The following is a 12,712-nucleotide window of genomic DNA, read 5'->3' as shown; positions in this document are numbered from 1 at the left end:
GGCATAACACTATAATACTTTATTGTATATTGTCTCCTAGTTCTCTTTACATTTGTATTCACAGATAATTTTGGAACAAAAACAAATCACTTTTTTCACAGTTCTATACTTTTTGTGGGAGGTAAGTATTTTCTTACATTTTCATTTTAAAGATAGCTTTGTTTTCATCATAATGGCTGTACTGGGATTATCTAGCCAAATCTACATCATTGGAACTTTGGATATTCCCATTTTGCCATTGTGGACAATATTGGACTGAACAGGCTTGAAGAGAGATTGTCTTTGCATGGATTCATGTGATAGCTTAAATTAGAAACAAAAGGACTTTGATTTGAGTTCTAGATCCACCAGTTTATTTTAACTGTTTAAAATTTTTTAAGTTTCCTCATATGTAAAATGGGGAGGAGTGCTTACTTCACAGGGCCATTGGGCAAATTAAATGCTGCTAATGAAGGTAATGTGCTCAGCACAAATAAGTGGGCAATTAATGTTAGCTGTCCTTAATAACATCCTTTGATTAAACTCTAGAAATCAAATTGGCTTTCCAATTTATCTTAAGGGACAAATAGAAACTTGCTAAATATATGGGTCAGGCAGGAGGCTGTAGGTAGGGGAAGTGAAGTTGGGGATAAGGTTTTTTTTTTTTTTTAAACTATGGAAGAACTCTAGACCCGCTGCATCACCCAGAAACTTTAACATAAAAGTTATATTAACTTTGACCCTCACACTGCCCCGATAGCAGTCCTGTTCACTGCTGGGCTCTGCATTGCCTCTGGAAATATGCTTTTCTAGGGACATAGTAAGAGTAGGTTGATCAAGATAATGCTGGTGGTTTAAGCTGGGTAATTGGGAGGATGGAGAGCAATTTGAAGCCAGGGAGGCAAGTTTTGCTTGGTCCACATTCAATTTTTAATACATAGATGTGTCTAGCAGGTTGTCCAGAAAAACATATCAGGGCTTGAGATGTTGGCTTGAGTAAACAGTGTGGAGACTATCTGAGGCCTTGGCAGTAGAGATCACCTAACTCAGAACTATCTTTTGTTTCCCTTCTGATAAGAAATTGTAAGCTCATCTAAAAATATCTGCTTTGCTTTCAATAGATGCTGTCACTTAGTGCCTGATTTAATTTGTAAATTTTAATTTTATTTATATTTCCTTTTTTATATGGAAGTATAATTAACATATAGTGTTATATTAGTTTCAGGTGTACAATATAATGAGACAGCAATTCTATACATTACTCAGTGCTCATCACGAGAAGTGTACTCTTACTCCCCTCTGTCTATTTCACCCACTCCCACTGAAAACCACCAGTTTGTTCTCTAGTTTCTTTTGTTTCTCTTTTTTTCTTTGTTGAGTCTGGTTTCTTTTGCTTGTCTTTTTTTCTTTGTTTTGTTTCTTAAATTCCCCATATGAGTGAAACCATATGGCATTTGTCTTTCTCTGTCTGACTTATTTCACTTACCATTATACCCTCTAGATCCATCCATTATTTATATTTTCAGTAAGCAACTCATAAGCACATAAGTAATGGCAGTCACACACTGATAAAATCATATTTATTTAGTGATGTCTGACAAATAGAGAAAGTAAAAGGAATATTTTAAAAAATGTATAACTTATATATAAATACTTTAAAAGAGAAAAGCTGAACACACATGGTAACATTAAAAGAATGTAATCATTTAAGTTTGCAGCCTATCTTATAGCCTGACAAATTAGATACACATATGTATACACATATATCTTGTTTGTGAGTTTGCATAATTAGGGCCCAAGGATAAGTTTTGGGCATGTCTACAATAATTCTGAACTTCCATAAAATTTGCGGTATTTTACCACCACAGTCTTGTTGATTTTATTCTTCTTTCTCAAAATCTATGACCAGCACACTTGAAAGTCATCAAAGGTTGTAATCTGGTGCTTTGGGCCCCAGTTTACTCATCAGTAAGATGAAGAAAGTCTCAGCTGATATGTTCTTCTGCTTCTGAACGAAAAAGTAGTGAGCCCCAGTAGCCTCCAGCATATAGAAATGTATGAAGGCTGAGAGGCCAGGTCATCTCTGTATTTGCGGGAGTTTTCTGTTTAGCTTCTTTCTTTGGAAGGGAGTCAACTTGTCTGCAACAGAGCAAGTTTATCACACCAGTCCACTTAACTAACAACATTCCATTCCTGTAGATACAGCTTGTTTCCTAGTGTGCAACGCAACAGAAGACTAATAGTCTCTGGATTTCACACTGAAGAGCTACACATTTCCTCAGATCTTGAATTTGGAAGTTCAGGGTTGAGCCACCCAAAAAGAGAGTTCAACAGAGACCCCTCAAGTCAAACCTCAATATATGGCAAAATATTTGTATGACAACATGTTCAGTATGATATTGAACTTCACTGTGACATTCAGGACAGTGACATTTTCTTGATATTGCACTAGTGTATAACAAAATAAGATGAGTGTAATGTGATAGTCTACACAGTAAAACATGTATCTGATTTCTTAAATTTATACAAATTTTCATTTGTAGTCAATACCACAGAAGAGTAAATCATCCCTAAGTACTATCCTGAGCTCACCTTGATTTCAAGTTTACAGTTAATCGTATCTTTCATTAAAAAAAAAAAAAGACAGATATAACTGACCTCATATGACCACAGAAAATACATAGGACTCAGGGGTAAAATAATGATTCTTCTTAATTTTTCTTATATTCATTTGATGTTGGGTAGCTACATTTGCCTCTGTAGGATTACATGTTACATTTCCCCTCTGCTGGTGTTTGGCTTTAACTCTTGGAGGAAGGCCTCATGGTTATGAGGACAGTTGCTGTGACAGGTGCAGGTCCCAATGACCATCACTGGTTTCTTGATGATCTGCCCTGGGGAGCACTGGAACTCCACCTGGATGGTTTTGGTGTTGTGGGGGGTACAGCATCGGCCATCACTACAGACGCCACAGAACCTGGGCTTGTAGGTGTGCAGGCTGGTGCAGTTCTTGAACTGCAGGTGGATGGCTTTGAGTGACTTCGTGGTGCGGAGACACTTCTTTCCTTTCTAAGAAAGAAGAAAGGAGAGATTCGTGGAATGGCTACCATTCCTCTGAGGGACCATTAGGGATATGGAATAAATTGCTAGCTGCCTACCCCCTATCCATTGTTCTTTCTTCTTTGCTAACATGACATTATAGTGTTTGGGCAATTTGGTCAGCTACTAGTATTTGCTTCCCCAGAATATCTGGGAGCTTGGGATGGCTTTGTGATCAAGTTCTGGCCAATGATACATAGGCCAAGGGATTCTGGGAAGCCCTTTGCCTTTCAGATAGGTACAGTTCTTTATTGCTTCCTGCATTCATTGTCTTCCTGCCTAGAATGTGGAAACCATGCCTAATGGTACACAACCATCTTTTGACCTCGTGGCGATAAGCATGAGGGTGAAAGTGTATATAAATAAAGCTATGTTTTCAAGGCACTGGAACAGACTTTGATGTTGTTTTAGTTTATGCATTCTTAGGCATTATAAAAAGAAAGGGAATATACCTGGCAGCGTTGCATACCTCCTAATGCTTCAAACACTTTTCAGACATTAATTCACTTAACATTATTAACAACATTCACTCCTACTAGGATCAATTATTCATGTAAGGAACAACTGTGCAAGCTTCACAGATGAGTAAATAGAGTCTCAAAGGCCTATAGTCTCCAGAAACATCTAGTGATTGAATGTCTGACACAAGCCCATGTCTTCTATTATACCCTTAGGAACATCTAAAACAATAGGATTTAAGGTTATTTTCCATGAAAGTGGGGTAAGTGGAGAATTTATTCAATATGCCATTAGTAATGGTTGATAATTCAGCACAACACTGACTCTATGTTTATTTCTCACTTAGATTTCTTCACCTACTAATTTGCCATAATTCTCTTCTGCTTTTCACTTTCCTAGGCACAGCCCACAGCTGTGGAGTGATGAGGCTTGGGATTCTCTTAAATCAGTGGCTCTCAAACTTTACATCAGAATCTTCTAGAAGGTCTGCTAAAACACAGATTGTTGGGCCTTACACCCAGAGTTTCTGATGCAGTAGGTTTGATGTGGGCCCCAAACATTTACATTTCTAACAGGTTCTTAGATGATGCTGCTGGTCTGGGGAGCCACACATAGAGAAGCACTGGCTCATATTTAAGCATCTTTTGGTGTTAGGAAGTAATGATTATTATGCTAGTATTTCCCCAGATTCCAAATAAATTTTGGAACCTTTATGAAATGTATATATCTTAAATATAATATCTCCCAATATAAAACTGGGTGCAAGTTACACAAACAAATATAAAAATTTTGGCAAAAGAAACAATAGAAAAAGCAAAGTTTTGGAGGCATGACATGGAAAAGCCTTATTTAATAAAGAAGTGTGTCCTTGACAATATTAAAGGCCCCCTTTTTCTTCCTTTTTCATATTTAATGAGTAGCCTATATTCTTGGCAATGTCCTCAAAGAGGTACAAGGTCAGCAACATCTGTGTGTGTGTGTGTGAGAGAGAGAGAGAGAAGCAAAGAAAGACAGACAGGAGACAGGAACAGAGACACAGGGAGAGAGAAACAGAGAGAGGCAGCTTTGTGGGTGAACCTACATAACTGTGCCACATGCATGTTGGAATTCCCCTAAGTGTGGGGAGGTGCAGCTTCTAGCATATAATTTTAGGGATGTTTCTATGTGTTCTTTCAAAATTGGTGGAAGAAACATAAATTAGGATGGACCCCCAAAAGTCATATAGCCATGTAGCCATATAACTAATACGACTGTTGGAGACTTATTCTAGCAATAAATAGAAATGATGCCTAATGTTAACAGTCATCTCTGCCCAGCCACTTTGTAAATTCATTCTATTTAATCCTCATGACAACTTTGAGGTAGGTACTGTCAATGGCCTCATTATATGGGGGAAGGAATTGAGGCTTAGAGGTTAAGAAAATTCATCCAGATCCCACAGCCAGTTCGTGTGGTAAGACAGGATTTAGGTTGTCCGGCTCCAGAGTCGCTCCCTTAAGCATTAGGTGATATTGCCTCCGTGTAGAGATATGTAAATCTTTCATTGTTAAGACACTATTTTGGGGCGCCTGGGTGGCTCAGTTGGTTAAGCGACTGCCTTTGGCTCAGGTCATGATCCTGGAGTCCCTGGATCAAGTCCCGCATCGGGCTCCCTGCTCAGCAGGGAGCCTGCTTCTCCCTCTGACCCTCCCCCCTCTCATGTGCTCTCTCTCTCTCATTCTCTCTGTCTCAAATAAATAAATAAAATCTGGGCACCTGGGTGGCTCAGACGGTTAAGCGTCTGCCTTCGGCTCAGGTCATGATCCCAGGGTCCTGGGATCGAGTCCCGCATCGGGCTCCCTGCTCCTTGGGAGCCTGCTTCTCCCTCTGCTTCTCTCTCTCTCTGTCTCTCATGAATAAATAAATAAAATCTTTAAAAAATAAATAAATAAAAAATAAATAAATAAATAAAATCTTTAAAAAAAAAGACACTATTTTGGCCTTAGGTTTGTACAAATTTCCATATAATGGTTCAATTTGAGTATTGCATTTATCTGATCTAGGGCTCTGGTAACAAGGCCTGTGATGTCATCAGGAACCAATCAGAGCTTCTGATCCACATGCCTTATAGTCAGTGTTAACACACTGAGTTGATTCATTTCCAGCCAAAAAGGGAAAGAAATGTGCTATTTTATTTGGCACATATCGCCTTATGCTGGCAAATGTACTATTTCCACTAGACTTTTTAAAATACTGAAAATAATTCCCAGACATCCATTCATTTATTTATCAACAACTGTTTATCAAGCACACAATATGGGCCAGGTAGGATGTTGGGGACTGAGGGTTCAGTGAGGAAGATACAATTTCTATCCCGTACTTCCTACAGATCGAGCCTAAGGGGTGAAAAAACTGAGGTCAGAAGTGACCACTTTAAAATCAGCTGTGCTTGGCAACTGAGCAGCCAGTTTTTTTCCAGGAATGGAATGAGATTTGCCAGACCGTCTCAACTGGGGACACTATTATAGTTGGCCGGCTCCTCCCTCTACCTGTGGACCTGCTGTGAGTTGCTTGGGATATTTCAGTACATGAAAGAGAAAAAACAAGAAGGTAAACTCCCTCATTGCAGGAAGCTCTCTGCCTTTTCTCTGGGGTTCACTCCCTGCTAGAGCTGACCTCTGAGTCAACTAGTATCACGGTGACTTTCTAGAACCCAGATGCCCATGAGGCAAAGCTACCTGGCTCTGGGGTGGGAGGCTGTCCCCAGGCTCCTACCTTATCTGCTGGTTGCTTGTGTTCTTGTTCACAGGGCCGCACCATGCAGAGGCGAGTCTGCTTCACCATTTCACACTGTGGATTCCTGTTGGTGACCCGAGTGGAAAAACCCATGCCACAGCTCTTGGAACATGCGCTCCACTCTGTGGTCTGTTCAATGCAGTTGCTGCTGGAGTCAGAGACCGCAACTCCTAGCGTGGCTTCTGTCCTGTAGGCTATGGGATGGACCATTAAAGGCGGCCATATTGGGGAAAACGTGGGGATTGCCGAATGATCCTTTCAACCATCATTGGAAAGAGGGTCTCATTCAATTCTGTACCTACTAAACTCAGGTGCTCTCAGAACTGGATCTCTGTATTTATAAACCCTAAAGAGGAGGCACAATGCCGGAACATTCTAGGCCTTCAAGAAAGATTTGTGGAATGACTGTCCAACTTGTCCTGAAGAAGCTTAGGAGAACTGGTCTTTAAGAAGCCTAGCAGTTTGAAGAATGTAGAAGAGGTTAGCATCAATAACCATTCCATAAGCTGTAGTGTTTTCAACATGTGATTTTATACAGAAAAAGGATCATGATGAAATTTTAATTGGATGAGCCATTAGAACCTACTGACTCAAAATAGTGACGAAAGCTATACTTTGTTCTAGGGAGGTGAAACCAGTTGCTTGGATTATTGGGATATAGACACTTGGACTTTGATTACAAAAAGTTCTGTCTCAACACTTCATATGTATGGCTTGGGGCGCTTCTACATGGCAGTTCTCCTATCTGCGAGGCATGGCTGATAATTTCTGACCTCAGAAAAGCTGGAAAGCTCTGTGTACACCAGCATAAATAATCTGGCTGATTCATGGCTTCTAAAATATTCTCTACTGGCTCTTGAATTTTTTTCCAAAAAACCGTTTCCTTTAGAAGATAAAACACAAAGAAAAAGCAAAACAAAGATCCTTGACCCTTCCTACAGCATCTGGAAAGGCAGCATTTCTCTGTGACACCTGTCCAGGGAAAAGTAGCGTTCTTCAGGAAGGCTGGTCTTGAGAGCACATGGGTAATATCCAGAATCTGGAAAAGACTGATTTTTTTTTTTTTTACTTTTATCTCTGTGATGTTAATAAGGGTCAAGCGGGGGTGGACTAAAATATAAACAGTAGTCAGGCAGTAAGACAAAATCAGTCCCCCTGCTCAAAAGAACCACTGAATGCAGCAGGTTCTCTTTGGGAGAAACTGCGTGCATACTTCAATACCTTGGCTTGGATCCACACACGTGATGTGTTTGTTCTCAGTGGGCAATCTGGAATCCACAACCGGATGGCCAGAAATGGAGGCCAGTTTCTCATGGCAAATCCCAAAGAGCACCCATGCTTCCTGCCTGCCTTTAACCTGTGTGGTGATCACGTTCAGGTATCCGGAGTTTCTTACCTGGAAGGGCAAGGCCTCCCAACTGCCCCTTCTCATCTGAGTCACAGATCCACTTTTCACAGCATTCCCCGGGCACTTCAACTTTTCTGGGAGCTGGGCAGTCGGGCTGGGGCAGGAGCAGGTCCTCTCCACAGCGGGGCACACAGCCGATCTGCCCATCTCTGCAGGCACACTGGTATTTGCAGCTTGGCTGGAAGGTCTCCCCGCTTTGGTAAATGACCCCATCAAACACACAGTTGTCGCCTTCTACCGCTAGAGCATTGGGGAAGCAAGGCAGAGGGAAGGGCAGAGAGAAAAATCAAGAACAGAGTGTCATGGAGAAGCTATACAAGCTACATGCAAATCCCACATCCCCCTTTTTCTCGTTGAAGTGATCTGTTTCTTCTCTCTCTCTCTCTCTGGCAGAGAGATGTCCTCCTGGAGGCCTCCCAGAGCAAGAAGAAACCTTGAAGACCATCCAATCCTGCCATTTTATTTCACAGATGAGGCAGGGGGAGCGCCACTAAGAAGTGACTCTCCCACAGCTGTTGTTCCCATGATAAAGTCATTTTGCTAGAACCTCCTTAGATTCTCCTACTCCAACAGCTTAGAAAAAAAAAAGGTGCACTTCGTATTCTCCCAATAGGTTAACTGGTCAAATAGGGAAGGGTGCTAGGATTCCTTGGCATTCCAGCACAATAAATAATCAGTAACTTAGAGAAGAAAGTAAAAGGCTATTCGAAGCCCTCTTATCCGGGGAGTCGGGGGCAGCCTCCGACTCAATGGTGCACCACGGGGGAAAAATGATCCCCCAATCAGTTTCACCAGCCTGAATTGGTTGGTTGTCTGCATTTTATTTTATTCGCAGCCCAGACTGGGATTACATAGTCGTCCAGGAGACCAAAGGCTGCTTTAGCTCAAATAGGATCATTACAGGTGTGAAAACAAACCTGCTGGGCGGCAGGTTGGGGGGGTGGGGGGAAACTGTGAGCTTGTAAGCCCAAGATTCCAGCACCCCCAAGCACCCCCTTGGAAATGTCCAAAGGAAATGATTTCACTGGGCCTAAACTCTGCTCTGTTCCCCGGCTAGGCTCTCCAGATCCCACTGTAAGGAGGCAGGTGATGAATGTGCTTTTCACCTTTGCGGGCAGGTTTCCTCTCCGGCTTCTAGCGCTCCCCAAAGCTGCAAGCACCACCCCCCACCCCCGACCATGCCTGGCGCACAGTAAGCGCTCCACAAACATCACCTGCTGTATCATCCCAATTATTATTTGCACGTTCCCCTCAGGGAAGGGGAGAAGGCGAGGAAAGGGGCAGCAGGCGGGAGCGGAGGGCGGGCGGCGCAGGGGGCCGGGTTACCCATGCAGATGCCCGTTCCCGCGCTGGGGTCGGCTCTGCGGTCGCAGAAGAGGCCGCGGCTCTCCTCGCACGGCTCCAGCAGGGAGCAGGTCTCGCCGCGCTGGCGGGCGCACACCACACAGCACGAGCAGTCGTCCAGCACGGCTCGCACCCCGGGGGCGCAGCTTGGCGGCGTCTTGGGACACCGGGCCGGACACTGGGCGGGACAGCGCTGGGTGGCCGCGACCTGGAGCGAGCGGGACAAGAAGGAGAAAGCTCTCAGCAGGGACTATCGAAGGCGGGGTGACCCGGGCCGCCGAGCAGGGGCCGCCCTGGAGGGCAAAGTAACCAGAGGCACCTGACGGGAGCGCCGCTCACCTGTCCCAGGACGTGGAGCAGCAGGAAGGCCAGGCCAATGCACCGCTTGGGCAGACTCTGCACACTCTGCATGGTCAGGCTTTTCCCTCCCGCTTGGACGAAACAAGACTGGGCGCTCCAGATCCGCCCCGCTCGCCCCGCAGCAGGTCGGCCGCCCGCCTCTGTTCCCCGGCGGCACCGGCTTAGGTTTTATAGCGCGCTCGCGGGACGCGCTCAAGCCGGTTGGCTGCAGGGCAGGGGAGAGGGCGGGGAGGGTGGGGGGACCGGCTGGGTGGGGAATGGAACGAACCCCGGGGTTGCCATGGCAATTGGCCGTGGGTGCCGCTCTCCTTAGGGCGCGGCCCTGGGGCCTGCGTGTGCCTGTGTGTGGCGACTGGCTTTTCCCGGAGCGCCGGGAGGGGCAGGGTGGAGTCGCGCGGCCGGGACCCAGGGCTCGCTCGAGCGCGTGGGAAGGAAACGCCCGTTTCCTCCTGGAAGCTGCTTTGCCTTCCCCCAGGACCGGGACACCGGCACTCCCCACCGTGCTGCGCGCTGGCCGTTCCAAGCTGGGCCGCAAACGTGGGGCTCTCCTCAAGGGGTGCCTGCAGTTTGGGGCCATCTGCGGGGGGTTGGCGAGCGGCCCAGGGGTTGAGTCATAAAGGAAGCACGTGCAAGTTTGTCACCGTTTAGGGCACTCTTTGAATGTGTTGAGGGGAGGGGAGAGGAGGGAGGGAGGGAAGCAGAGAGAAGAAAGAAAGTGGAGGGAAAAAGCAAGAAAAGAGAAGACAAAAGCAAAGCCAAAAAAAAAAAAAAAAAAGCAAAGCAAAGCATCGCAGCTTTAGGATGAGGGATGCTATTGGCCAAATGGCAAAAAATTCCTTTGATGCTAATCATTCCAAGTCCCCACTGATTCTTAACCCCCCTCCCCTTCCGATTCCGCAGGCTTGGAAGAAATAAAATTAAAACATAATAAAATAAAAAACATAAGAGCCTGAGGTAAAATACAAGCTTTTTTTCCTGATAGAAAAAAGCCTTGAAACACCTGTTGTATCATACCTAGGGTAAATCAGCACATGTCAAAATCCAAGAGCCTTCCAGCGTTGGTGAGGTAGGCTCAGCTCAGCCACTGTCTAAACCTCAGTGAATTAGGTAAGGCGCGAGGACGTATTTGCTTTACTTGGCTGACCCATCCAGCAAATCAAATCTTTCTCTCATTTGGCATCCACGTTTAAAAAATGGCTGCTTTGAAGCACTTGTCATCTCTCATGAGAATGAGAGCAGTTTTACTGCTCCAAAGGTGATATTGCTTGATGGATTAAAAGAAAGTTTCTCCCCTGCTTCAACTTTGCTGCTGCCTCTGGGATGACTATGCCCAACAACTCTGAGGATAGCCACATTGGAAAGACACTTTACAAGAAAAATTATGCAGTCTTGTGATGTAACTCTAGACTTGAAAAAGAAACAAATTTCCTCTACATCGTCCATCTCCAGCATAAAGGAAAGCAAAGGCAGCTTGTGGAAGGGGTCAGGCATGTTCCTCATGCTGAAGTCATCCCAAGCCCCTTCAGGAGAGTTCTCTGAGCACCCTGAAACTGCTATTACATATTCCCAAGCCGGCAATAATTCTGCTTTCTTTGAGGTAAACCAGATTCAGCAGTACTCAAAGCTTGACAAGAAATTGAACCGTTAATCTATGCCATGTCTAGGACACTCCTCCACTCTTCAAGTTGACAAGCTTCATGGGTCATCAGGCCAAGTGATTCTTCTACTCGGCTGCACATCAGAATCAACCAGGGTGTATTTTTTTAGAAATACAGATTCTTTGGCCCCACCCTTGGCCTACTCAGTTGGATTCTCTGGTGAGGGCTCTTGGTAGACAGCATTTTATTATATTTTGAAATGGGAGCTGGCTTTGGGAAACCTATAGTTCCAGAACAACTGGAAGCATAGCTAATGGGGAAGCAAGAATCTTGGCCAGATTTTCAAAGTATGAACAGCCAGAATAAGGAGAAACCAGCAGCACTGAGGCTGGGCTGACTCTTCTTGGGAAGGGGGAAGATGAGAGGAGAAATGTGAATTCAAGATAAGGAAGAAAATGTCAAGAAGTCACAGCTACCATGAGCCTCTTGATTGCAAGCGATAGAAACCAAGCTGGAACTAGCCTCAGCAAGAGGACGTCTGGAGGGATGCTGTGGTATTTCACAGATAACTAATGGGAAAGGTGCTAATGGGCCTCAGAGGCCACTAGGATCAGGGCCTTGGAGCTACCAAGATTCCATCTCCCCATCTGTTTTCATTGCTCTTCTGAGTGTCAGTTTTATCCTGTCTCACGAGAGACCAGCTTCTCCCATATAAGGGAAGCGTCAACTTTAAGGTCTCCCTAACCTCTTACATTGTGACCTTATCACCGCAGAAGGAATTTGGAAAGTTCCAGGAGAAGAGCTGGATGAGCTCACCCTGGGTTAATTGAGGGAGACAAGAAAGATGAGGAATGGGGATTAGCTAACACCATATAGTTGGAATGGGGTGGAAGAAGGGTTCCCTAGGAAAGAAGGGGTGATTCTTTAAGAAGAAAACCTGTGTGACAGGCCAAACAGTACATATCCACTCTACCATCTGCTGTAAATGCTCCTGGGTAAGGAGCTCCACATTAAAACAATTGGAAATTGAAAGTGAAGCCATCTGATGGTAATCAGGTCATGTTTGCTACACTAGGACATCTTCTGTCAAATCCTCCATGCTGAGGTAGATTTTGTCTTCTCCATTGGCCTGGCACCAGTGGTGCTTTTCCCATCTATCTCTGAACTCACTGAATAACAATGATGTGACTGTGTGTGTGCTTGTCTCCCTCTCCTGACCAGGAACGCTTGAGAACAGTGAGCACGTCATAGTTTCCATAACACTCCCAGGGATGGACAAGTGGTCAGTTGTTCTTGGACCTTTTGAGATACTGCAAACCTCACTTAAAGTTTTGTCCCTTGTTACTGGTTGAGGTAAGAAAGAACTGGAGGTGTTGTTCCTCAGCCGCAGCTATCCGCCATCACCATCTGCGTCTGACATGCACCTTCTCTCAGTCTTTCTTGGTGCTGAGTCGAAAGGGTGGCATACAGGCTGGTGACCTCCTCCTGTTGGAAATAAACCCTGTGTCAGTGGAGATGTCTGAGGAAGTCAGGGGACATCACGTTAGAAATTCTTCATGAGTTGCTGGTCTTGGCTGCCCACCAAGATGTCAGCTCCACTTGGTTATGAGGTGCAAGTACTTTGATGGATTCACCTCTTCATTTCATTTCATTTCATTTCATTTCATTTCATTTCATTTCATTTCATTTC

General features: G+C 44.7%; 1 protein-coding gene across 1 annotated transcript; it reads right to left on the bottom strand.

The window, feature by feature from the left end:
• Nucleotides 1–1,540: 1,540 nt before the first annotated feature.
• CCN3 (cellular communication network factor 3) lies at nt 1,541–9,554 on the bottom strand. The gene is made up of 5 exons (XM_021688399.2): nt 9,404–9,554; nt 9,047–9,272; nt 7,709–7,960; nt 6,292–6,506; nt 1,541–3,048 (listed from the first exon to the last, which is right to left on the bottom strand). The coding sequence occupies exons 1-5, from the start codon at nt 9,473–9,475 to the stop codon at nt 2,752–2,754; spliced, it is 1,062 nt and encodes a 353-aa protein (XP_021544074.1). The 5' UTR covers nt 9,476–9,554; the 3' UTR covers nt 1,541–2,751.
• Between the last annotated feature and the right edge of the window lie 3,158 nt (nt 9,555–12,712).

The sequence above is a fragment of the Neomonachus schauinslandi genome, chromosome 4 (genome assembly GCF_002201575.2).
Source record: "Neomonachus schauinslandi chromosome 4, ASM220157v2, whole genome shotgun sequence".
NCBI lineage: Eukaryota > Metazoa > Chordata > Mammalia > Carnivora > Phocidae > Neomonachus > Neomonachus schauinslandi.
Note: the sequence above shows the minus strand (reverse complement) of the source record. Positions and strands in the feature narration are given on the sequence as shown.

What these genes read in the sequence shown, in the direction of transcription:
- CCN3 (XM_021688399.2), bottom strand. Translation starts at nt 9,475, where the DNA reads ATGCAGAGTGTGCAGAGTCTGCCCAAGCGGTGCATTGGCCTGGCCTTC. An exon ending in TGCTCCACGTCCTGGGACAG is followed by an intron (nt 9,273 to 9,403) that starts GTGAGCGGCGCT and finishes CGCTCGCTCCAG; the next exon opens with GTCGCGGCCACCCAGCGCTG. An exon ending in ACAAGCAACCAGCAGATAAG is followed by an intron (nt 3,049 to 6,291) that starts GTAGGAGCCTGG and finishes CTTCTTTCTTAG; the next exon opens with AAAGGAAAGAAGTGTCTCCG.